The sequence below is a fragment of the Leptodactylus fuscus genome, unplaced genomic scaffold (genome assembly GCF_031893055.1).
Source record: "Leptodactylus fuscus isolate aLepFus1 unplaced genomic scaffold, aLepFus1.hap2 HAP2_SCAFFOLD_133, whole genome shotgun sequence".
Taxonomy (NCBI): Eukaryota; Metazoa; Chordata; class Amphibia; order Anura; family Leptodactylidae; genus Leptodactylus; species Leptodactylus fuscus.
This window is the reverse complement of record NW_027440155.1, coordinates 212,592-238,581: the sequence shown is the minus strand read 5'-3', so window position 1 is coordinate 238,581 and position 25,990 is coordinate 212,592. Positions and strand designations below refer to the sequence as shown.

Below are 25,990 nucleotides of genomic sequence, written 5' to 3'. Positions count from 1 at the left end.
CAGGATTTGTATGTACCAGAGATACTTTCCTTCGGGATATACAGTCATTCTGTGTATGTTTCAGGATATCATTATTAACCCTTCCTTTATGTACCACACCCTATAAAACATCACCATGTACCAAACAGTCCCATCTTCAGTAACAAGGATGACTTCTGCGTTCCTATAGAAAACTTTAATTGACATCCACGTGGTTGTCCAAGAAGCACCAGTATCAAACAAAGCCATCATTGTAGTGTATAGACTATACTGGGCAGGATTCGTGTAGACCCCACATAACTTCTACAGAACTCTGTATTTATGTATTTTTGAGGAATGACAACCACATTGATGACCTAGATGAGGTCCCCAAAACAGGTGTCCGTGAAGCAGCCTGTGAATGATACTGACAAGCCTTGAGAACAGACTAAGATCATTGTCCATCCAAATTTCATGGGCAGTAATGGCGACCTCTGTGTCTCCCCCAGGAATGGCCTCCAGGATGTGGCTGCTGTGTCTTCTCCTCTGCATGGAAATGACTCCGACTCAGGCTAACAAAATCCCGTAAGTACAATCTGTAGCACCAGTGCATGTCCTCTGGGTGACCACCATGTCCTGTATGTGACCACCATGTCCTGTACGTGGCCACCATGTTCTCTAGGTGACAAGTATGTCCTCTAGGTGACCACCGTATCCTCTAGGTGACCACCATGTCCTGTATGTGACCACCATGTCCTGTACGTGGCCACCATGTTCTCTAGGTGACAAGTATGTCCTCTAGGTGACCACCGTATCCTCTAGGTGACCACCATGTCCTGTACGTGACCACCATGTCCTCTGGGTGACCACCGTATCCTCTACGTGACCACCATGTCCTGTACGTGACCACCATGTCCTCTGGGTGACCACCGTATCCTCTAGGTGACCACCGTATCCTCTAGGTGACCACCGTATCCTCTAGGTGACCACCATGTCCTGTACGTGACCACCATGTCCTGTACGTGACCACCATGTCCTCTAGGTGACCACCATGTCCTCTAGGTGACCACCTTGTCCTCTAGGTGGCCACCATGTCCTCTAGGTGACCACCATGTTCTCTAGGTGACCACCATGTTCTCTAGGTGACCAGTATGACAGTCCGTGGAGTCTCATCTTCCTCTTCGTTGGTGACAGCTATATGGGGAGGTGGGGGTGGGGCGGGTGTATTGGGATAAATATAACAGTCCGTGGAGTCTCATCTTCCTCTTCGTTGGTGACTGCTATATGGGGAGGTGGGGGTGGGTGGGGCGGGTGTATTGGGATAAATATAACAGTCCATGGAGTCTCATCTTCCTCTTCGTTGGTGACTGCTATATGGGGAGGTGGGGGTGGGGGTGGGTGGGGCGGGTGTATTGGGATAAATATAACAGTCCATGGAGTCTCATCTTCCTCTTCGTTGGTGACTGCTATATGGGGAGGTGGGGGTGGGGGTGGGTGGGGCGGGTGTATTGGGATAAATATAACAGTCCGTGGAGTCTCATCTTCCTCTGGTTTGGTGACAGCTGGACACGTATTGGGCAGCGATCTCCACAGTGGCCTCTTCTTCTCCCAGTAGGATGTAGAGTTTCCTCTTCTCCCAGTCTGGGATGTGGGCAGAGAGTCTTTGGTAGTAGCCGGCCCTCACAGCTGAGTATTTGGTGCAGTGTAGCAGGAAGTGGGTCTGGTCTTCTAGGGCCCCCTGGTCACAGTGCTGGCACAGTCTCTTCTCCCGTGGCTTGTACGTCTGCCTGTATGGCCCCGTCTCTATCTCTAGGTTGTGGGCGCTCAGTCTGTACCGGCTCAGGGTCTGTCTGTGCTTGGGGTGGCGTATTCTCTCCAGGTAGGTGGCCATGGTGTAGTCCCTTTGTAGGGATTGGTACACATTGGTGAGTTTCTTGGAGTTATTTATTGCGCTCCTCCATTCCTCCATGTACCGCTCTCTGTCTCTCTCAATGACTCCTTTTATTTGAGCCTTGTTCGGGGCATGTTGGGCACTTTAGAATGGTGAAATATTATAGCAGGCAATGGGTGTAAGTGCTGGGGTGAGGGGAGGGGGGTGTAGGGGCAGGTAAGATGGGGCTGCGGTCAGGGGCTGTGTGTCTCTGAATCTTCCTTGTTATATCTGGGTCTTGGAGGTTGAGCTTCTCCTGCGTTGCCCTAGTCGGTGTGTCTTAGTCCGGCGTCTCTTCTTGCTCTCGCTGATGGCCAGGGACATATATACCTTATATACCTCTTCTTCTCTCTGCAGACAATATGGGCTTTTCATCCCTCCGGACCTGTATCATCCGTCCACAGGCAGATTCTGTCTGCACGCCTCCCCGGACCTGCAGGGCTTCTCTCACATATCGGTGGATCTGAAGACTTCATCTGGAAATATAAACCTGTATACAACTCAGCCGGACAGCCCCACAATGCACTGCCAGTCATTCCAGGTACTAATCCCCTATGTCATGCCAGAGCTGGCAGGCGGACTACATGTCCCAGCAGTCGTCTGGTTACCTCTGAGCACCTACTGCTCTCTATAAAGATGAATGTTCTCAGGTTTACTTCTGCTCTGCCTGTCTGGGTGTGTATATGTGTCTATGAGGGCTCCAGTTTCTGTGTCTATTCAGCTTCTGTCCATGACTTTGTGTTTGGACTCTCGTCCTTCTGTCTGTCTGTCTGAGCAATGCTCCAGTCTCTGCCTGTATTCAGGTGTCTCTGTCCTTCTGTCTACTCTGGAGATCTCATGTAGTACCGGCCTCAGGTCTGCTGTATGGACTTCTGATTAGTGAATACGTCAGCAGAGGGGCAATTAATATTATTATTATTATTATTATTATTATTAAAATCTAATAATAATATAAAATAATAATAATATAATACATAATAATAATAATAATAATCATCTAATAATATAATAATATAATAATTAATAATAATAGTTTTTGGCTTTGATACAATAAGGAGCAATATAAGGTGCAAACAAAGTACAACACAAGGCAACACCAAGTTACAGTTCAGTCATCCACAGGGGTCCCTTAGATGAGACGCACTGGTCCCCTCCTGTCCAAACTTAGAAGCTTGTTGTGGCTCTCTGATCTCCAGGTGAGATCCCGGGGGCCCGTCCTTACACAGTCCTGGAGTCACCATTACTCCTTGTACCTCATCCTGATATCACAGAGATACAATATTACCCCTCCCCATTGGTTTCCAGCATGGTGTCACATGGTGTCTGCTGTAGGTGCACTACATGTCTATGCAGAGAGCGGGGCCTCCGATATTACTGAAATAACACAACGTCTTATCTCTCAGGTTCCTGAACCTTCTGGTGCTACAGAGAAAGTCACCATCATAGTCTATGGACAGAACAACGAGGGCAACAAGGTGGAGTTCAGCTCCAAGGAACTGACCATCAGGAAGAAGAGCACAGGGACCCTCATCCAGACAGACAAGTCAATGTACCTACCGGGGCAAAATGGTGAGGAGCAAGGGGCTATACAAGAGAGGTCTATCGATACATAGAAGAGGATGGAGGTCTACAGACACATAGAAGAGGATGGAGGTCTATCGATACATAGAAGAGGATGGAGGTCTATAGATACATAGAGGAGGATGGAGGTCTATATATTACTATCTGTTATCAGCCATGTCAGGAGGGGAGAGGCCGACTGTAGGACAGGGGAATACAATCTATTACTATCTGTTATCAGCCATGTCAGGAGAGGAGAGGCCGACTGTAGGACAGGAGAATACAATCTATTACTATCTGTTATCAGTCATGTCAGGAGAGGAGAGGCCGACTGTAGGACAGGGGAATACAATCTATTACTATCTGTTATCAGCCATGTCAGGAGAGGAGAGGCCGACTGTAGGACAGGGGAATACAATCTATTACTATCTGTTATCAGCCATGTCAGGAGAGGAGAGGCCGACTGTAGGACAGGGGAATACAATCTATTACTATCTGTTATCAGCCATGTCAGGAGGGGAGAGGCCGACTGTAGGACAGGAGAATACAATCTATTACTATCTGTTATCAGCCATGTCAGGAGAGGCCGACTGTAGGACAGGAGAATACAATCTATTACTATCTGTTATCAGCCATGTCAGGAGAGGAGAGGCCGACTGTAGGACAGGGGAATACAATCTATTACTATCTGTTATCAGCCATGTCAGGAGGGGAGAGGCCGACTGTAGGACAGGAGAATACAATCTATTACTATCTGTTATCAGCCATGTCAGGAGAGGAGAGGCCGACTGTAGGACAGGAGAATACAATCTATTACTATCTGTTATCAGCCATGTCAGGAGAGGAGAGGCCGACTGTAGGACAGGAGAATACAATCTATTATTATCTGTTATCAGCCATGTCAGGAGAGGAGAGGCCGACTGTAGGACAGGGGAATACAATCTATTACTATCTGTTATCAGCCATGTCAGGAGAGGCCGACTGTAGGACAGGAGAATACAATCTATTACTATCTGTTATCAGCCATGTCAGGAGAGACCGACTGTAGGACAGGAGAATACAATCTATTACTATCTGTTATCAGCCATGTCAGGAGAGGCCGACTGTAGGACAGGAGAATACAATCTATTACTATCTGTTATCAGCCATGTCAGGGGAGGAGAGGCCGACTGTAGGACAGGGGAATACAATCTATTACTATCTGTTATCAGCCATGTCAGGAGGGGAGAGGCCGACTGTAGGACAGGAGAATACAATCTATTATTATCTGTTATCAGCCATGTCAGGAGAGGAGAGGCCGACTGTAGGACAGGGGAATACAATCTATTACTATCTGTTATCAGCCATGTCAGGAGAGGCCGACTGTAGGACAGGAGAATACAATCTATTACTATCTGTTATCAGCCATGTCAGGAGGGGAGAGGCCGACTGTAGGACAGGGGAATACAATCTATTACTATCTGTTATCAGCCATGTCAGGAGAGACCGACTGTAGGACAGGAGAATACAATCTATTACTATCTGTTATCAGCCATGTCAGGAGAGGCCGACTGTAGGACAGGAGAATACAATCTATTACTATCTGTTATCAGCCATGTCAGGAGAGACCGACTGTAGGACAGGAGAATACAATCTATTACTATCTGTTATCAGCCATGTCAGGAGAGGCCGACTGTAGGACAGGAGAATACAACCTATTACTATCTGTTATCAGCCATGTCAGGAGAGGAGAGGCCGACTGTAGGACAGGGGAATACAATCTATTACTATCTGTTATCAGCCATGTCAGGAGAGGAGAGGCCGACTGTAGGACAGGAGAATACAATCTATTACTATCTGTTATCAGCCATGTCAGGAGAGGAGAGGCCAACTGTAGGACAGGGGAATACAATCTATTACTATCTGTTATCAGCCATGTCAGGAGAGGCCGACTGTAGGACAGGAGAATACAATCTATTACTATCTGTTATCAGCCATGTCAGGAGAGGCCGACTGTAGGACAGGGGAATACAATCTATTACTATGTGTTATCAGCCATGTCAGGAGAGGAGAGGCCGACTGTAGGACAGGGGAATACAATCTATTACTATCTGTTATCAGCCATGTCAGGAGGGGAGAGGCCGACTGTAGGACAGGGGAATACAATCTATTACTATCTGTTATCAGCCATGTCAGGAGGGGAGAGGCCGACTGTAGGACAGGGGAATACAATCTATTACTATCTGTTATCAGCCATGTCAGGAGAGGAGAGGCCGACTGTAGGACAGGGGAATACAATCTATTACTATCTGTTATCAGCCATGTCAGGAGAGGAGAGGCCGACTGTAGGACAGGGGAATACAATCTATTACTATCTGTTATCAGCCATGTCAGGAGAGGAGAGGCCGACTGTAGGACAGGAGAATACAATCTATTACTATCTGTTATCAGCCATGTCAGGAGAGGAGAGGCCGACTGTAGGACAGGAGAATACAATCTATTACTATCTGTTATCAGCCATGTCAGGAGGGGAGAGGCCGACTGTAGGACAGGAGAATACAATCTATTACTATCTGTTATCAGCCATGTCAGGAGAGGAGAGGCCGACTGTAGGACAGGAGAATACAATCTATTACTATCTGTTATCAGCCATGTCAGGAGGGGAGAGGCCGACTGTAGGACAGGAGAATACAATCTATTACTATCTGTTATCAGCCATGTCAGGAGAGGAGAGGCCGACTGTAGGACAGGAGAATACAATCTATTATTATCTGTTATCAGCCATGTCAGGAGAGGAGAGGCCGACTGTAGGACAGGGGAATACAATCTATTACTATCTGTTATCAGCCATGTCAGGAGAGGCCGACTGTAGGACAGGAGAATACAATCTATTACTATCTGTTATCAGCCATGTCAGGAGAGACCGACTGTAGGACAGGAGAATACAATCTATTACTATCTGTTATCAGCCATGTCAGGAGAGGCCGACTGTAGGACAGGAGAATACAATCTATTACTATCTGTTATCAGCCATGTCAGGGGAGGAGAGGCCGACTGTAGGACAGGGGAATACAATCTATTACTATCTGTTATCAGCCATGTCAGGAGAGGAGAGGCCGACTGTAGGACAGGAGAATACAATCTATTATTATCTGTTATCAGCCATGTCAGGAGAGGAGAGGCCGACTGTAGGACAGGGGAATACAATCTATTACTATCTGTTATCAGCCATGTCAGGAGAGGCCGACTGTAGGACAGGAGAATACAATCTATTACTATCTGTTATCAGCCATGTCAGGAGAGGCCGACTGTAGGACAGGAGAATACAATCTATTACTATCTGTTATCAGCCATGTCAGGAGAGACCGACTGTAGGACAGGAGAATACAATCTATTACTATCTGTTATCAGCCATGTCAGGAGAGGCCGACTGTAGGACAGGAGAATACAACCTATTACTATCTGTTATCAGCCATGTCAGGAGAGGAGAGGCCGACTGTAGGACAGGGGAATACAATCTATTACTATCTGTTATCAGCCATGTCAGGAGAGGCCGACTGTAGGACAGGAGAATACAATCTATTACTATCTGTTATCAGCCATGTCAGGAGAGACCGACTGTAGGACAGGAGAATACAATCTATTACTATCTGTTATCAGCCATGTCAGGAGAGGCCGACTGTAGGACAGGAGAATACAACCTATTACTATCTGTTATCAGCCATGTCAGGAGAGGAGAGGCCGACTGTAGGACAGGGGAATACAATCTATTACTATCTGTTATCAGCCATGTCAGGAGAGGAGAGGCCGACTGTAGGACAGGGGAATACAATCTATTACTATCTGTTATCAGCCATGTCAGGAGAGGAGAGGCCAACTGTAGGACAGGGGAATACAATCTATTACTATCTGTTATCAGCCATGTCAGGAGAGGCCGACTGTAGGACAGGAGAATACAATCTATTACTATCTGTTATCAGCCATGTCAGGAGAGGCCGACTGTAGGACAGGGGAATACAATCTATTACTATGTGTTATCAGCCATGTCAGGAGAGGAGAGGCCGACTGTAGGACAGGGGAATACAATCTATTACTATCTGTTATCAGCCATGTCAGGAGGGGAGAGGCCGACTGTAGGACAGGGGAATACAATCTATTACTATCTGTTATCAGCCATGTCAGGAGGGGAGAGGCCGACTGTAGGACAGGGGAATACAATCTATTACTATCTGTTATCTGCCATGTCAGGAGAGGAGAGGCCGACTGTAGGACAGGAGAATACAATCTATTACTATCTGTTATCAGCCATGTCAGGAGAGGAGAGGCCGACTGTAGGACAGGGGAATACAATCTATTACTATCTGTTATCAGCCATGTCAGGAGAGGCCGACTGTAGGACAGGGGAATACAATCTATTACTATCTGGTATCAGCCATGTCAGGAGAGGCCGACTGTAGGACAGGGGAATACAATCTATTACTATCTGTTATCAGCCATGTCAGGAGAGGCCGACTGTAGGACAGGGGAATACAATCTATTACTATCTGTTATCAGCCATGTCAGGAGAGGAGAGGCCGACTGTAGGACAGGGGAATACAATCTATTACTATCTGTTATCAGCCATGTCAGGAGGGGAGAGGCCGACTGTAGGACAGGGGAATACAATCTATTACTATCTGTTATCAGCCATGTCAGGAGGGGAGAGGCCGACTGTAGGACAGGGGAATACAATCTATTACTATCTGTTATCAGCCATGTCAGGAGAGGAGAGGCCGACTGTAGGACAGGGGAATACAATCTATTACTATCTGTTATCAGCCATGTCAGGAGGGGAGAGGCCGACTGTAGGACAGGGGAATACAATCTATTACTATCTGTTATCAGCCATGTCAGGAGGGGAGAGGCCGACTGTAGGACAGGGGAATACAATCTATTACTATCTGTTATCAGCCATGTCAGGAGAGGAGAGGCCGACTGTAGGACAGGGGAATACAATCTATTACTATCTGTTATCAGCCATGTTAGGAGAGGAGAGGCCGACTGTAGGACAGGGGAATACAATCTATTACTATCTGTTATCTGCCATGTCAGGAGAGGAGAGGCCGACTGTAGGACAGGAGAATACAATCTATTACTATCTGTTATCAGCCATGTCAGGAGAGGAGAGGCCGACTGTAGGACAGGGGAATACAATCTATTACTATCTGTTATCAGCCATGTCAGGAGAGGCCGACTGTAGGACAGGGGAATACAATCTATTACTATCTGGTATCAGCCATGTCAGGAGAGGCCGACTGTAGGACAGGGGAATACAATCTATTACTATCTGTTATCAGCCATGTCAGGAGAGGCCGACTGTAGGACAGGGGAATACAATCTATTACTATCTGTTATCAGCCATGTCAGGAGAGGCCGACTGTAGGACAGGGGAATACAATCTATTACTATCTGTTATCAGCCATGTCAGGAGGGGAGAGGCCGACTGTAGGACAGGGGAATACAATCTATTACTATCTGTTATCAGCCATGTCAGGAGAGGCCGACTGTAGGACAGAGGAATACAATCTATTACTATCTGTTATCAGCCATGTCAGGAGGGGAGAGGCCGACTGTAGGACAGGGGAATACAATCTATTACTATCTGTTATGAGCCATGTCAGGAGGGGAGAGGCCGACTGTAGGACAGGGGAATACAATCTATTACTATCTGTTATCAGCCATGTCAGGAGGGGAGAGGCCGACTGTAGGACAGGGGAATACAATCTATTACTATCTGTTATCAGCCATGTCAGGAGAGGAGAGGCCGACTGTAGGACAGGGGAATACAATCTATTACTATCTGTTATCAGCCATGTTAGGAGAGGAGAGGCCGACTGTAGGACAGGAGAATACAATCTATTACTATCTGTTATCAGCCATGTCAGGAGAGGCCGACTGTAGGACAGGGGAATACAATCTATTACTATCTGTTATCAGCCATGTCAGGAGGGGAGAGGCCGACTGTAGGACAGGGGAATACAATCTATTACTATCTGTTATCAGCCATGTCAGGAGAGGAGAGGCCGACTGTAGGACAGGGGAATACAATCTATTACTATCTGTTATCAGCCATGTCAGGAGAGGAGAGGCCGACTGTAGGACAGGGGAATACAATCTATTACTATCTGTTATCAGCCATGTCAGGAGAGGAGAGGCCGACTGTAGGACAGGAGAATACAATCTATTACTATCTGTTATCAGCCATGTCAGGAGAGGCCGACTGTAGGACAGGGGAATACAATCTATTACTATCTGTTATCAGCCATGTCAGGAGAGGAGAGGCCGACTGTAGGACAGGGGAATACAATCTATTACTATCTGTTATCAGCCATGTCAGGAGAGGAGAGGCCGACTGTAGGACAGGGGTATACAATCTATTACTATCTGTTATCAGCCATGTCAGGAGAGGAGAGGCCGACTGTAGGACAGGGGAATATAATCTATTACTATCTGTTATCAGCCATGTCAGGAGAGGAGAGGCCGACTGTAGGACAGGGGAATACAATCTATTACTATCTGTTATCAGCCATGTCAGGAGAGGAGAGGCCGACTGTAGGACAGGGGAATATAATCTATTACTATCTGTTATCAGCCATGTCAGGAGAGGAGAGGCCGACTGTAGGACAGGAGAATACAATCTATTACTATCTGTTATCAGCCATGTCAGGAGAGGCCGACTGTAGGACAGGGGAATACAATCTATTACTATCTGTTATCAGCCATGTCAGGAGAGGCCGACTGTAGGACAGGGGAATACAATCTATTACTATCTGTTATCAGCCATGTCAGGAGAGGAGAGGCCGACTGTAGGACAGGAGAATACAATCTATTACTATCTGTTATCAGCCATGTCAGGAGAGGAGAGGCCGACTGTAGGACAGGGGAATACAATCTATTACTATCTGTTATCAGCCATGTCAGGAGAGGAGAGGCCGACTGTAGGACAGGAGAATACAATCTATTACTATCTGTTATCAGCCATGTCAGGAGAGGCCGACTGTAGGACAGGGGAATACAATCTATTACTATCTGTTATCAGCCATGTCAGGAGAGGAGAGGCCGACTGTAGGACAGGGGAATACAATCTATTACTATCTGTTATCAGCCATGTCAGGAGAGGAGAGGCCGACTGTAGGACAGGAGAATACAATCTATTACTATCTGTTATCAGCCATGTCAGGAGAGGAGAGGCCGACTGTAGGACAGGGGATTACAATCTATTACTATCTGTTATCAGCCATGTCAGGAGAGGCCGACTGTAGGACAGGGGAATACAATCTATTACTATCTGTTATCAGCCATGTCAGGAGGGGAGAGGCCGACTGTAGGACAAGAGAATACAATCTATTACTATCTGTTATCAGCCATGTCAGGAGAGGAGAGGCCGACTGTAGGACAGGAGAATACAATCTATTACTATCTGTTATCAGCCATGTCAGGAGAGGCCGACTGTAGGACAGGAGAATACAATCTATTACTATCTGTTATCAGCCATGTCAGGGGAGGAGAGGCCGACTGTAGGACAGGGGAATACAATCTATTACTATCTGTTATCAGCCATGTCAGGAGAGGAGAGGCCGACTGTAGGACAGGGGAATACAATCTATTACTATCTGTTATCTGCCATGTCAGGAGAGGAGAGGCCAACTGTAGGACAGGGGAATACAATCTATTACTATCTGTTATCAGCCATGTCAGGAGAGGAGAGGCCGACTGTAGGACAGGGGAATACAATCTATTACTATCTGTTATCAGCCATGTCAGGAGAGGAGAGGCCGACTGTAGGACAGGGGAATACAATCTATTACTATTTGTTATCAGCCATGTCAGGAGAGGCCGACTGTAGGACAGGGGAATACAATCTATTACTATCTGTTATCAGCCATGTCAGGAGAGGAGAGGCCGACTGTAGGACAGGAGAATACAATCTATTACTATCTGTTATCAGCCATGTCAGGAGAGGAGAGGCCGACTGTAGGACAGGGGAATACAATCTATTACTATCTGTTATCAGCCATGTCAGGAGAGGCCGACTGTAGGACAGGGGAATACAATCTATTACTATCTGTTATCAGCCATGTGAGGCTGATTGTAGTTTTCATTGTTGCGATCAGTGCCAGGGGGTGTAGCAATCTCTGAGCCCCACGATCACTGCCCTTCCATATTTCTCCTTCCTCCAGTGATATAACACTTACATCCTATGTGTCATTATATTACGTACTTCATTATTTCTATTATAGACTATTTAGGTTTCCAGCACTTGTCTGTATATTTGTCGGTCACTTGGTATTACCCATAATGCAGTGCATTGTATTCACCTGATATTTTATCGTCTTCTCCCTCAGTCATGATTCGCATGGTACACCTGGATCAAGAAATGGAAGTTATGAATAAGACTGTAAGTGTGTGTTATATATTATAAGCTACGTGTATTCTATTATATGACTTGAGTCAGATTTTCTAGAAATGTTTCATGGTGTTTGCCGTTTTCGCTTCCTTTTAGTGATATTTGATACTTTTGTTCGCCAGTCGGCCGATCTGTTGCATTTGTGATGAGAATCGGTGTAGGGCTCATGTGGTGTAGACGCGGCGTTTTACAGTCTATGTATGGTGGATACTATTCTAGCGAATCCCATCCATACATTGCAGACAAATACTGTATACACAGTGTGTTTTTGGAAGTTGCAGAATGTTAATTAGACCTCTGGAAATCATGGTGGTTTATCTAAAGGTATAATGGGAACAGAAAGTCTGCAGAGGAAAAATCTGCAGACTTTCTGTGAGAAGCAATGCGGGAAAATCCGGTATAATCCGGCACATAATACCGAAAAATAAACCTTCGACAGAGAAAACAATATATCTATAGATCCACCAGTCCATCATCTCTACATCCAGTCATCCATCTATAGATCCACCAGTCCATCATCTCTACATCCAGTCATCCATCTATAGATCCACCAGTCCATCATCTCTACATCCAGTCATCCATCTATAGATCCACCAATCCATCATCTCTACATCCAGTCATCCATCTATAGATCCACCTATCCATCATCTCTACATCCAGTCATCCATCTATAGATCCACCAATCCATCATCTCTACATCGTCATCTATCTATAGATCCACCAGTCCATCATATCTACTTCCAGTCATCCATCTATAGATCCACCAGTCCATCATCTCTACATCCAGTCATCCATCTATAGATCCACCAGTCCATCATCTCTACATCCAGTCATCCATCTATAGATCCACCAGTCCATCATCTCTACATCGTCATCTATCTATAGATCCACCAGTCCATCATATCTACTTCCAGTCATCCATCTATAGATCCACCAGTCCATTATCTCTACATCCAGTCATCCATCTATAGATCCACCAATCCATCATCTCTACATCCAGTCATCCATCTATAGATCCACCAGTCCATCATCTCTACATCCAGTCATCTATCTATAGATCCACCAGTCCATCATCTCTACATCCAGTCATCCATCTATAGATCCACCAATCCATCATCTCTACATCCAGTCATCCATCTATAGATCCACCAGTCCATCATCTCTACATCCAGTCATCTATCTATAGATCCACCAATCCATCATCTCTACATCGTCATCTATCTATAGATCCACCAGTCCATCATATCTACTTCCAGTCATCCATCTATAGATCCACCAGTCCATCATCTCTACATCCAGTCATCCATCTATAGATCCACCAGTCCATCATCTCTACATCCAGTCATCCATCTATAGATCCACCAGTCCATCATCTCTACATCCAGTCATCCATCTATAGATCCACCAATCCATCATCTCTACATCCAGTCATCCATCTATAGATCCACCAATCCATCATCGCTACATCCAGTCATCCATCTATAGATCCACCAATCCATCATCTCTACATCGTCATCTATCTATAGATCCACCAGTCCATCATATCTACTTCCAGTCATCCATCTATAGATCCACCAGTCCATTATCTCTACATCCAGTCATCCATCTATAGATCCACCAATCCATCATCTCTACATCCAGTCATCCATCTATAGATCCACCAGTCCATCATCTCTACATCCAGTCATCTATCTATAGATCCACCAGTCCATCATCTCTACATCCAGTCATCCATCTATAGATCCACCAATCCATCATCTCTACATCCAGTCATCTATCTATAGATCCACCAATCCATCATCTCTACATCGTCATCTATCTATAGATCCACCAGTCCATCATATCTACTTCCAGTCATCCATCTATAGATCCACCAGTCCATCATATCTACTTCCAGTCATCCATCTATAGATCCACCAGTCCATCATCTCTACATCCAGTCATCCATCTATAGATCCACCAGTCCATCATCTCTACATCCAGTCATCCATCTATAGATCCACCAGTCCATCATCTCTACATCCAGTCATCCATCTATAGATCCACCAATCCATCATCTCTACATCCAGTCATCCATCTATAGATCCACCAATCCATCATCTCTACATCCAGTCATCCATCTATAGATCCACCAGTCCATCATCTCTACATCCAGTCATCTATCTATAGATCCACCAGTCCATCATCTCTACATCCAGTCATCTATCTATAGATCCACCAATCCATCATCTCTACATCGTCATCTATCTATAGATCCACCAGTCCATCATATCTACTTCCAGTCATCCATATATAGATCCACCAGTCCATCATCTCTACATCCAGTCATCCATCTATAGATCCACCAATCCATCATCTCTACATCCAGTCATCCATCTATAGATCCACCAGTCCATCATCTCTACATCCAGTCATCCATCTATAGATCCACCAATCCATCATCTCTACATCCAGTCATCCATCTATAGATCCACCAGTCCATCATCTCTACATCCAGTCATCTATCTATAGATCCACCAATCCATCATCTCTACATCCAGTCATCTATCTATAGATCCACCAATCCATCATCTCTACATCGTCATCTATCTATAGATCCACCAGTCCATCATATCTACTTCCAGTCATCCATCTATAGATCCACCAGTCCATTATCTCTACATCCAGTCATCCATCTATAGATCCACCTATCCATCATCTCTACATCAAGTCATCCATCTATAGATCCACCAGTCCATCATCTCTACATCCAGTCATCTATCTATAGATCCACCAGTCCATCATCTCTACATCCAGTCATCCATCTATAGATCCACCAATCCATCATCTCTACATCCAGTCATCTATCTATAGATCCACCAGTCCATCATATCTACTTCCAGTCATCCATCTATAGATCCACCAGTCCATCATATCTACTTCCAGTCATCCATCTATAGATCCACCAGTCCATCATATCTACTTCCAGTCATCCATCTATAGATCCACCAGTCCATCATCTCTACATCCAGTCATCCATCTATAGATCCACCAATCCATCATCTCTACATCCAGTCATCCATCTATAGATCCACCAGTCCATCATCTCTACATCCAGTCATCCATCTATAGATCCACCAATCCATCATCTCTACATCCAGTCATCCATCTATAGATCCACCAATCCATCATCTCTACATCCAGTCATCCATCTATAGATCCACCAATCCATCATCTCTACATCCAGTCATCCATCTATAGATCCACCAGTCCATCATATCTACATCCAGTCATCCATCTATAGATCCACCAATCCATCATCTCTACATCCAGTCATCTATCTATAGATCCACCAATCCATCATCTCTACATCGTCATCTATCTATAGATCCACCAGTCCATCATATCTACTTCCAGTCATCCATCTATAGATCCACCAGTCCATCATCTCTACATCCAGTCATCCATCTATAGATCCACCAGTCCATCATCTCTACATCCAGTCATCCATCTATAGATCCACCAATCCATCATCTCTACATCCAGTCATCCATCTATAGATCCACCAATCCATCATCTCTACATCCAGTCATCCATCTATAGATCCACCAGTCCATCATCTCTACATCCAGTCATCTATCTATAGATCCACCAATCCATCATCTCTACATCGTCATCTATCTATAGATCCACCAGTCCATCATATCTACTTCCAGTCATCCATCTATAGATCCACCAGTCCATCATCTCTACATCCAGTCATCCATCTATAGATCCACCAGTCCATCATCTCTACATCCAGTCATCCATCTATAGATCCACCAGTCCATCATCTCTACATCCAGTCATCCATCTATAGATCCACCAATCCATCATCTCTACATCCAGTCATCCATCTATAGATCCACCAGTCCATCATCTCTACATCCAGTCATCCATCTATAGATCCACCAGTCCATCATCTCTACATCCAGTCATCTATCTATAGATCCACCAATCCATCATCTCTACATCGTCATCTATCTATAGATCCACCAGTCCATCATATCTACTTCGTCATCCATCTATAGATCCACCAGTCCATCATCTCTACATCCAGTCATCCATCTATAGATCCACCAATCCATCATCTCTACATCCAGTCATCCATCTATAGATCCACCAGTCCATCATCTCTACATCCAGTCATCCATCTATAGATCCACCAATCCATCATCTCTACATCGTCATCCATCTATAGATCCACCAATCCATCATCTCTACATCCAGTCATCCATCTATAGATCCACCAATCCATCATCTCTACATCCAGTCATCCATCTATAGATCCACCAATCCATCATCTCTACATCCAGTCATCCATCTATAGATCCACCAGTCCATCATCTCTACATCCAGTCATCCATCTATAGATCCACCAATCCATCATCTCTACATCGTCATCTATCTATAGATCCACCAGTCCATCATATCTACTTCCAGTCATCCATCTATAGATCCAGCAATCCATCATCTCTACATCCAGTCATCCATCTATAGATCCACCAGTCCATCATCTCTACATCCAGTCATCTATCTATAGATCCACCAATCCATCATCTCTACATCCAGTCATCCATCTATAGATCCACCAGTCCATCATCTCTACATCCAGTCATCCATCTATAGATCCACCAGTCCATCATCTGTACATCCAGTCATCTATCTATAGATCCACCAGTCCATCATCTCTACATCCAGTCATCTATCTATAGATCCACCAATCCATCATCTCTACATCCAGTCATCCATCTATAGATCCACCAGTCCATCATCTCTACATCCAGTCATCTATCTATAGATCCACCAGTCCATCATCTCTACATCCAGTCATCTATCTATAGATCCACCAGTCCATCATCTCTACATCCAGTCATCTATCTATAGATCCACCAGTCCATCATCTCTACATCCAGTCATCTATCTATAGATCCACCAGTCCATCATCTCTACATCCAGTCATCCATCTATAGATCCACCAGTCCATCATCTCTACATCCAGTCATCCATCTATAGATCCACCAATCACTTCAGACTCTTGATATAGAGAATAATTTTTTCATTGTCAAACAGCAAGCAGAGATCTTATAAATGGTCTTCTGAGCCCTTCTCCGCAGATATTGTTGGTGTTTCCTCACTTATAACCTGACCTGATTTCTGCTTTTATTTTCTCTTTTCAGTATTCACTGGTCCAGATCCAGGTAAGAAAAATCCTCAGGAGACATAGACACCATAGAGGGGCCACACTCAGGAGACATAGGTACCATAGAGGGGCCACACTCAGGAGACATAGACACCATAGAGGGGCCACACTCAGGAGACATAGACACCATAGAGGGGGCCACACTCAGGAGACATAGACACCATAGAGGGGCCACACTCAGGAGACATAGGTACCATAGAGGGGCCACACTCAGGAGACATAGACACCATAGAGGGGCCACACTCAGGAGACATAGACACCATAGAGGGGCCACACTCAGGAGACATAGACACCATAGAGGGGCCACACTCAGGAGACATAGGTACCATAGTGGGGCCACACTCAGGAGACGTAGGTGCCATAGAGGGGCCACACTCAGGAGACATAGACACCATAGAGGGGCCACACTCAGGAGACATAGGTACCATAGAGGGGCCACACTCAGGAGACATAGACACCATAGAGGGGCCACACTCAGGAGACATAGACACCATAGAGGGGCCACACTCAGGAGACATAGACACCATAGAGGGGCCACACTCAGGAGACATAGACACCATAGAGGGGCCACACTCAGGAGACATAGGTACCATAGAGGGGCCACACTCAGGAGACATTGACACCATAGAGGGGCCACACTCAGGAGACATAGACGCCATAGAGGGGCCACACTCAGGAGACATAGACACCATAGAGGGGGCCACACTCAGGAGGCATAGACACCATAGAGGGGCCACACTCAGGGGACATAGACACCATAGAGGGGCCACACTCAGGAGACATTGACACCATAGAGGGGCCACACTCAGGAGACATAGACACCATAGAGGGGCCACACTCAGGAGACATAGACACCATAGAGGGGCCACACTCAGGAGACATAGACACCATAGAGGGGCCACACTCAGGGGACATTGGCACCATAGAGGGGCCACACTCAGGAGGCATACCATAGAGGGGCCACACTCAGGAGGCATAGACACCATAGAGGGGCCACACTCAGGAGACATAGACACCATAGAGGGGCCACACTCAGGAGGCATACCATAGAGGGGCCACACTCAGGAGGCATACCATAGAGGGGCCACACTCAGGAGACATACCATAGAGGGGACACATTCAGGAGACATAGGTACCATAGAGGGGCCACACTCAGGAGACCTAGACGCCATAGAGGGGCCACACTCAGGAGGCATAGACACCATAGAGGGGCCACACTCAGGAGACATACCATAGAGGGGCCACATTCAGGAGACATAGGTACCATAGAGGGGCCACACTCAGGAGACATAGACGCCATAGAGGGGCCACACTCAGGAGACATAGACACCATAGAGGGGCCACACTCAGGAGACATAGACACCATAGAGGGGCCACACTCAGGAGACATAGACACCATAGAGGGGCCACACTCAGGAGACATACCATAGAGGGGACACACTCAGGAGGCATAGACACCATAGAGGGGCCACACTCAGGAGACATAGACACCATAGAGGGGCCACACTCAGGAGACATAGACACCATAGAGGGGCCACACTCAGGAGACATAGACACCATAGAGGGGCCACACTCAGGAGACATAGACACCATAGAGGGGCCACACTCAGGAGACATACCATAGAGGGGACACACTCAGGAGGCATAGACACCATAGAGGGGCCACACTCAGGAGGCATAGACACCATAGAGGGGCCACACTCAGGAGACATAGACACCATAGAGGGGCCACACTCAGGAGACATAGACACCATAGAGGGGCCACACTCAGGAGGCATAGACACCATAGAGGGGCCACACTCAGGAGGCATAGACACCATAGAGGGGGCCACACTCAGGGGACATAGACACCATAGAGGGGCCACACTCAGGAGACATAGACACCATAGAGGGGCCACACTCAGGAGACATAGACACCATAGAGGGGCCACACTCAGGAGACATAGACACCATAGAGGGGCCACACTCAGGAGGCATAGACACCATAGAGAGGCCACACTCAGGAGACATAGACACCATAGAGGGGCCACACTCAGGAGGCATAGACACCATAGAGGGGGCCACACTCAGGAGACATAGACACCATAGAGGGGCCACACTCAGGAGACATAGACACCATATAGGGGCCACATAATAAGACAGGTCTCCATTGATTCTTGATGCAGGGGGTTTTATATCTGGGGACTCTATTGTACTATGATCTGATCTGCAGGATTCTCAGAAAAATCGTATGGCCCAATGGAGAGACGTCCACGCTGAATCGCGGATTGCCGAGCTCTCCTATCAGTTGGATCCTGACGTGCCATTGGGGACGTACACCATACAGGCTGAGGATGCGAAGATGGAGTTTATTGTGGAAAAATATGGTGAATATATATGTCCCGTATACACAGCGACAGCTCCGTCCTCTACTAGCGTCAGTCTCACTTGGCCGGTCATTGCTGGACGCTTTGCTCTTCTTACTTACCGGGTTTCCATATTACTGTGGTCACCGGATTGTCTTTGGGCAGGCTCCGGCGGACACCGGCTAGCCCCACTCTCTACAGCTACGTCATTGGGCTGATCTGGTCTGTAGTGTCTGAGAAGCCTATTTTTGGGCTGATCTGCACCCTAACACTCTGTTTCCCTGTCTGGGGTCCCCGGGGTCTCTCTCATGCCTCCATCCCTCTACTGTTCTGCTGCAACCACAATCTGACAGATTTCCAGGACTAAACTTGCAGTTCCTGGGACACAATACTCTGTCCCATTGACTAGCTACCCTCAGCAACCACTCCTGGACAGGTGGGAAGCCTCCCCCTATTATGTCCTCCAATCCCCGTCCTTATGGGCGATGCAGAACCTATGCCATAAGTGCCGGCTTTGCTAACTCCACCTCCATGACTACCATGATGGCGAGTGCCCCTACATTCCCATAGCTTGCCCATTCCTCACACCTCAAAACAAATTTACAGGCACCATTGTTGATGCTGAAGACCTAGCCTAAGGATAGGACATTGCCTTTAGATCATGGGGTCTGACGTCTCACACCATTCAGCCTTTGGGGCACCTACTTCTAAGGGGATGTGTTTGGAAGCCGTAGGCAGCATCCATTGTATAGCGCTCCTATATCGCAGCTCTGCTCATCACCTGAATGGGAAGGAAGTGGGGAAAAAAGAGAATGGCAACTTAATAAAGGGGTCACGGCCACATTTACCTCTGTATAATTGTGGGGTTTCACTCATGTGTGATGGAGAAACTTATTTCATTCATGCAAGGCTTGTGGAAGGTCCAAAGGATTTGGCTCGGTTATGTGGGGGAACGTCAGGATGGTTTGGGAAAGGTCCCGAGGGCCTGCAGATAGTTTGGGTGATTTGGGGGCCTCTTGTTGATGTTCTTTCCCTCTATAGGATTCTCAGAGGTCTTCTCTAACAACTTCAAGATGCACCAACACTAGGGTTGAGCCGATCTTGAGATTTCAGGATCGCTAGGTACCATTCATCCCTATGGGACCTAGCTAACATTGTTAGCTTTTCCCACAATGCTTGGCCAGTAGCAAAGCATTGTGGGAAATAACCTCCGAACACGATCCTGCCTAAAAAGATCCTGAACAGCATTCTGATCGCGATGGTGAAATTTACTCGATTGCTGATCGTAATCCGATCTTTCCCGATCGCTCAACCCTAGCCAACACCTTTTCTATCTGTCTAGTTGATTGTCCAACTTTCACTTCAAGAAATACTGAGATTGCATGATGGAAAATCTGGAGTAAGATTGTTAGAAGAACATGAAGAGTTACTTTGTATCGTCCGGCATAGACTTCCCCGTCCTCCTCCCATGATGCTTCGCTGTCAATGTTTTTGGATTTCACACCTTTGAATGTCTTGTCTTTCTCTTCAGTTCTTCCAAAGTATGAGGTGGCCATTGACGGTCCAGACGCCATATCCGTTTTAGATGACAAAATGTCCATATCGGTGTCGGCCAAGTAAGTCTTACCTTTTGAATACCAGACCTGGAAATCTCAGGCCTTGTCTCCTTGTGATCCACTTCCTGTACAATCATTTTCTTATAATCCTCCAGAAGATTTGTGTCTTGTGTTGCATCTTCAGGATTCTCCATTGTCTCCATCTCGTGTCTTCATGGTTGTCCTCTTCCAATCTATAGATACACATATGGAGAAAAAGTGCAAGGAGATGTTTTCCTCAAAGTCTGTCAAAAGAAGAAACCAAGATACTGGTACTGGTGGAGATCAACGGAGGAACGTGATGACAAGAAAGACGTCTTGTGTTACACCGAGTCTGGCAAGGTAAGGAGGCTCAGTCATGAGGTCTCATAGGCTTCCTAGGACCCCGACCACTTGGGGGTTACCGGTAAGGATAAGATTATTCACATATCGGAGCTCCTACCCCGTCCGCTGGAGGAACCCTGCCCATTATCCTTGTAAGAGCTGAAGCTTCATCTCCAGTGTTGGTTGCCAAGTTTTTTCCAGAGATGTTCCATTTTGTCCCCTGATTTTTTGGCTACTTTTATAGGGTGTGAAGTAGCTAATACTTGGGCCTTATAGGGGATTGTCCGGGACTGTGATACTGCGCTCCACTTCTCACGCCAGTCATATAACACCCATCAGTCACGTGGCCATTCTACAGCTCTGCCCCACTTAAAGGTATAGGACTAAGCTGCAATACCAAGCCCAGCCACGATAAGGTGTACGGCGCTGTGCTTGGTAGTGATGAGGCCGCACCAATCATTATCATAGTCCCAGACAAACCATTGCCTCCATAACTACTGGACAACATTCGGATGGATCCATATGGCTCTCTGCACCGGACAGACCCCGGGATCCTGACATTAACCCTTCTCTTCACAGACTGACAACTCTGGAAAACTAAAATTGGTGGTGAATTTATCTCAGTTTCGGATGCGAGGGATGGACTACGCGCGAGAACTAGAGGTGGAAGCGTCAATGGAAGAGGAAGGGACAGGTAAGACTCCTGATTCTTGATGATCCCAGGGTGCGCGGACTCAGCGGGATCAGGTTAGGGCTCACTCACCAACTTATCTATGGTGGGAGAATCCACATGGCCACTAAAGGCCGGGTGGGTGAAGGCTATAGGGATAGGCAGGGGTCGGGCCGGTCCATAGCCAGCTCAGTGGGGGTGGGTGAAGGCTATAGGGATAGGCAGGCGTTGGGCTGGTCCATAGCCAGCTCAGTGGGGGTGGGTGAAGGCTATAGGGATAGGCAGGGGTCGGGCTGGTCCATAGTCAGCTCAGTGGGGGTGGGTGAAGGCTATAGGGATAGGCAGGGGTCGGGCTGGTCCATAGCCAGCTCAGTGGGGGTGGGTGAAGGCTATAGGGATAGGCAGGGGTCGGTCCGGTCCATAGCCAGCTCAGTGGGGGTGGGTGAAGGCTATAGGGATAGGCAGGGGTCGGGCTGGTCCATAGTCAGCTCAGTGGGGGTGGGTGAAGGCTATAGGGATAGGCAGGGGTCGGGCTGGTCCATAGCCAGCTCAGTGGGGGTGGGTGAAGGCTATAGGGATAGGCAGGGGTCGGTCCGGTCCATAGCCAGCTCAGTGGGGGTGGGTGAAGGCTATAGGGATAGGCAGGGGTCTGGCTGGTCCATAGTCAGCTCAGTGGGGGTGGGTGAAGGCTATAGGGATAGGCAGACGTTGGGCCAGTCCATAGCTAGCTCAGTGGGGGTGATTGAAGGCTATAGGGATAGGCAGGGGTCGGGCCGGTCCATAGCCAGCTCAGTGGGGGTGGGTGAAGGCTATAGGGATATGCAGGGGTTGGGCCGGTCCATAGTCAGCTCAGTGGGGGTGGGTGAAGGCTATAGGGATAGGCAGGGGTCGGGCTGGTCCATAGTCAGCTCAGTGGGGGTGGGTGAAGGCTATAGGGATAGGCAGGGGTCGGGCCGGTCCATAGCCAGCTCAGTAGGGGTAGGTGAAGGCTATAGGGATAGGCAGGGGTCGGGTCGGTCCATAGCCAGCTCAGTAGGGGTGGGTGAAGGCCATAGGCAGGGGTCGGACCGGTCCATAGCCAGCTCAGTGGGGGTGGGTGAAGGCTATAGGGATTGGCAGGGGTCGGGCTGGTCCATAGCCAGCTCAGTAGGGGTGGGTGAAGGCTATAGGGATAGGCAGGGGTCGGGCCGGTCCATATCACTTTGTAATCATCACATTTCTTTTTCTTCCATCTTTTCAGAAGTGAAGTTGAGCGCTCCGAACAAGCTGGTCAGCATCATGGCCGACCTCACCAAGATAACGTTTAAGGATACAAAGAGCTATTACCAGCCCGGGACCCCCTACAGGGGAAAGGTGAGGGGCTTCATTGCTCTGGAGGACCCGCCCAGTCCTGCATTGATGTGAATGGACATTGTGTAATACCTCCTCTCCCCTGTGGTGGAGCTGCAGACTGAGCACTTACCCCCAGACTACAGCTGATCGCTTGGGGTTCCAGCAGTGGGACATTTGTCATGTGTTCAGTGTTTGGGGATAACTAGTGAGGATTGTCCTCCTACAGACGTTGTGTTTTCTTGGCCTCAGATGGTGTTGGAGTCTTATGATGGGAAACGTCTCGGCAATAAAAAGGTGACTCTCAGCATCCGTGCGAGCGGGATGACGAGGAGAGAGACGTACGTGACGGACCCTGAGGGAGAGGTCTCATTTCAGTGTCCTACCGACGAATGGGGAAAAGACTCTGTTACATTACAGGTAAGTGGAGAGGAAATCCCACCAAGGAGGACAACCTGTAGGAGGCGCTGCTGGGCACATAGAGGGTGGGGTAACATGAGGGGCCCCTCCTAAAAACTGATCATATGGAACATAAAGTCGTAGTCACAGTAAGGCTGCATTCACACGGAGTAAACGCTGGCGTTTTTTGTGTGTTTTTTGCACATAGCGCCGCGTTTACGCCGCGTAGCGTCGCGTTAACGCCGCGTATACGCCGCGTTAACGCCGCGCTATTTAGCGGTGGCGTTGCCCGGCGTTAACGCGGCGTATACGCGGCGTTAACGCGACGCTACGCGGCGTAAACGCGGCGCTATGTGCAAAAAAACACACAAAAAACGCCAGCGTTTACTCCGTGTGAATGCAGCCTAAGAGGCACAGAATCATGTCCATTACACACAAGGTGGCGCTATAGCTTAGAATTTGGGGTCCATTTCATGGACTGATCTGTAGGACTGGAGGCAGCGGACCTAGGTGACCTAGAAAGTCCTGGCGGGGCCTCAGGGCTCGATGACTGTAGCTCTGACATTATATAACACGCCCCACCCATACAATATGCACTAGTCATACGGGCGGCCACCCAGTGATGGGAGACATTCACCTCCCTCTCCGCATCTCTTCCCTTCTCAGGGATTTTTTGGTAACTTTTTGACTTAATATTTAGGCCAGGTCTGATGAGGAAGATGAACCCTACAGCTCGGGGAAGGTGTCCGCCAGACACGGCACTGCCTCGCTCTACCTTAAGGACCTGTATATACCAACCAAAAGCTCAGTGTATATCCACCCGGTGAAGAGCTCGGCACAGCTTCACGAGGACGTCAAAGTCAACGTGGACTTCACCCTTGAGGAGGAAACGAAAGACGACGCGGAGTTTTTCTATGTGGTGAGAATAGATCAGGACATAGATGTCACTATTCAGAGCTCACTGAGGGTTGTCCAGGCCAAATGCAACAAACCCTCAGCTGTGTTAGTAGGACTAGCTTCAGGACTAGGTGTAGAACTAGGTGAAGGACTAGGTTCAGGATTAGGTGTAGGACTAGGTGTAGGACTAGGTTCAGGACTAGGTGTAGGACTAGGGGTAGGACTAGGGGTAGGTGTAGGACTAGGTTCAGGACTAGGTGTAGGACTAGGTTCAGGACTAGGGGTAGGACTAGGTTTAGGACTAGGTTCAGGACTAGGTGTAGGACTAGGTGTAGGACTAGGTTCAGGACTAGGTTCAGGACTAGGTGTAGGACTAGGTTCAGGATTAGGTGTAGGACTAGGTGTAGGACTAGGTTCAGGACTAGGTTCAGGATTAGGTTCAGGATTAGGTGTAGGACTAGGTGTATAACTAGGTTCTGGATTAGGTTCTGGATTAGGTGTAGGACTAGGTGTAGGACTAGGTGTAGGACTAGGTGTAGGACTAGGTTCAGGACTAGGTTCAGGACTAGGTTCAGGACTAGGTTCAGGATTAGGTGTAGGACTAGGTTCAGGATTAGGTGTAGGACTAGGTGTAGGACTAGGTTCAGGATTAGGTGTAGGACTAGGTGTAGGACTAGGTTCAGGACTAGGTGTAGGACTAGGTTCAGGATTAGGTGTAGGACTAGGTTCAGGATTAGGTGTAGGACTAGGTGTAGGACTAGGTTCAGGATTAGGTGTAGGACTAGGTTCAGGACTAGGTGTAGGACTAGGTTCAGGACTAGGTTCAGGATTAGGTGTAGGACTAGGTTCAGGACTAGGTGTAGGACTAGGTTCAGGACTAGGTTCAGAATTAGGTGTAGGACTAGGTTCAGGACTAGGTTCAGGATTAGGTGTAGGACTAGGTTCAGGACTAGGTGTAGGACTAGGTTCAGGACTAGGTGTAGGACTAGGTTCAGTGTCCAGCCCTGAATACAACCAGACTCGATTCCATCCCCTGATGGCAGGAAGGGATCTCACAGAACATATCATACAGTTATAGCCTAGTGATACATAAGACTGGAGCGCCCCTTTAAGCACCTGCTTGGTCAGTGACTATGTTCATCACATTCTTGTGTCACCATCTTTTTCTTTCTCGGTTTTTTAGCGTTTCCTTCATTTTTCAGGTCATGGTCGATAACAAAGTGAGCACTGGAGGAAAGAAGAGGGTGAAGAAGCCAGAATGTGCGTCCCCCGCCCCGCAGTCCCTGGACATCTCTTCTAGGTCCCCCTCGCACTTCTGACTTGAGCGTCTTCTCCTG

At 47.5% G+C, this 25,990-nt stretch overlaps 1 protein-coding gene across 1 annotated transcript in view; it reads left to right on the top strand.

Moving 5' to 3' along the window:
• Positions 1-442: 442 nt before the first annotated feature.
• LOC142187076 (alpha-2-macroglobulin-like protein 1) overlaps positions 443-25,990 on the top strand; it is a 114,220-nt gene continuing 88,672 nt past the window's right edge. The window contains exons 1-13 of the mRNA XM_075261440.1: positions 443-543; positions 2,246-2,429; positions 3,292-3,457; positions 11,812-11,864; positions 17,072-17,092; positions 19,307-19,460; positions 20,971-21,055; positions 21,235-21,376; positions 21,938-22,052; positions 23,269-23,381; positions 23,610-23,777; positions 24,457-24,675; positions 25,856-25,913. Of these exons, the coding sequence (XP_075117541.1) occupies positions 443-543; positions 2,246-2,429; positions 3,292-3,457; positions 11,812-11,864; positions 17,072-17,092; positions 19,307-19,460; positions 20,971-21,055; positions 21,235-21,376; positions 21,938-22,052; positions 23,269-23,381; positions 23,610-23,777; positions 24,457-24,675; positions 25,856-25,913 (1,579 nt within the window). The remainder of the gene's footprint in view (positions 544-2,245; positions 2,430-3,291; positions 3,458-11,811; positions 11,865-17,071; positions 17,093-19,306; positions 19,461-20,970; positions 21,056-21,234; positions 21,377-21,937; positions 22,053-23,268; positions 23,382-23,609; positions 23,778-24,456; positions 24,676-25,855; positions 25,914-25,990) is intronic.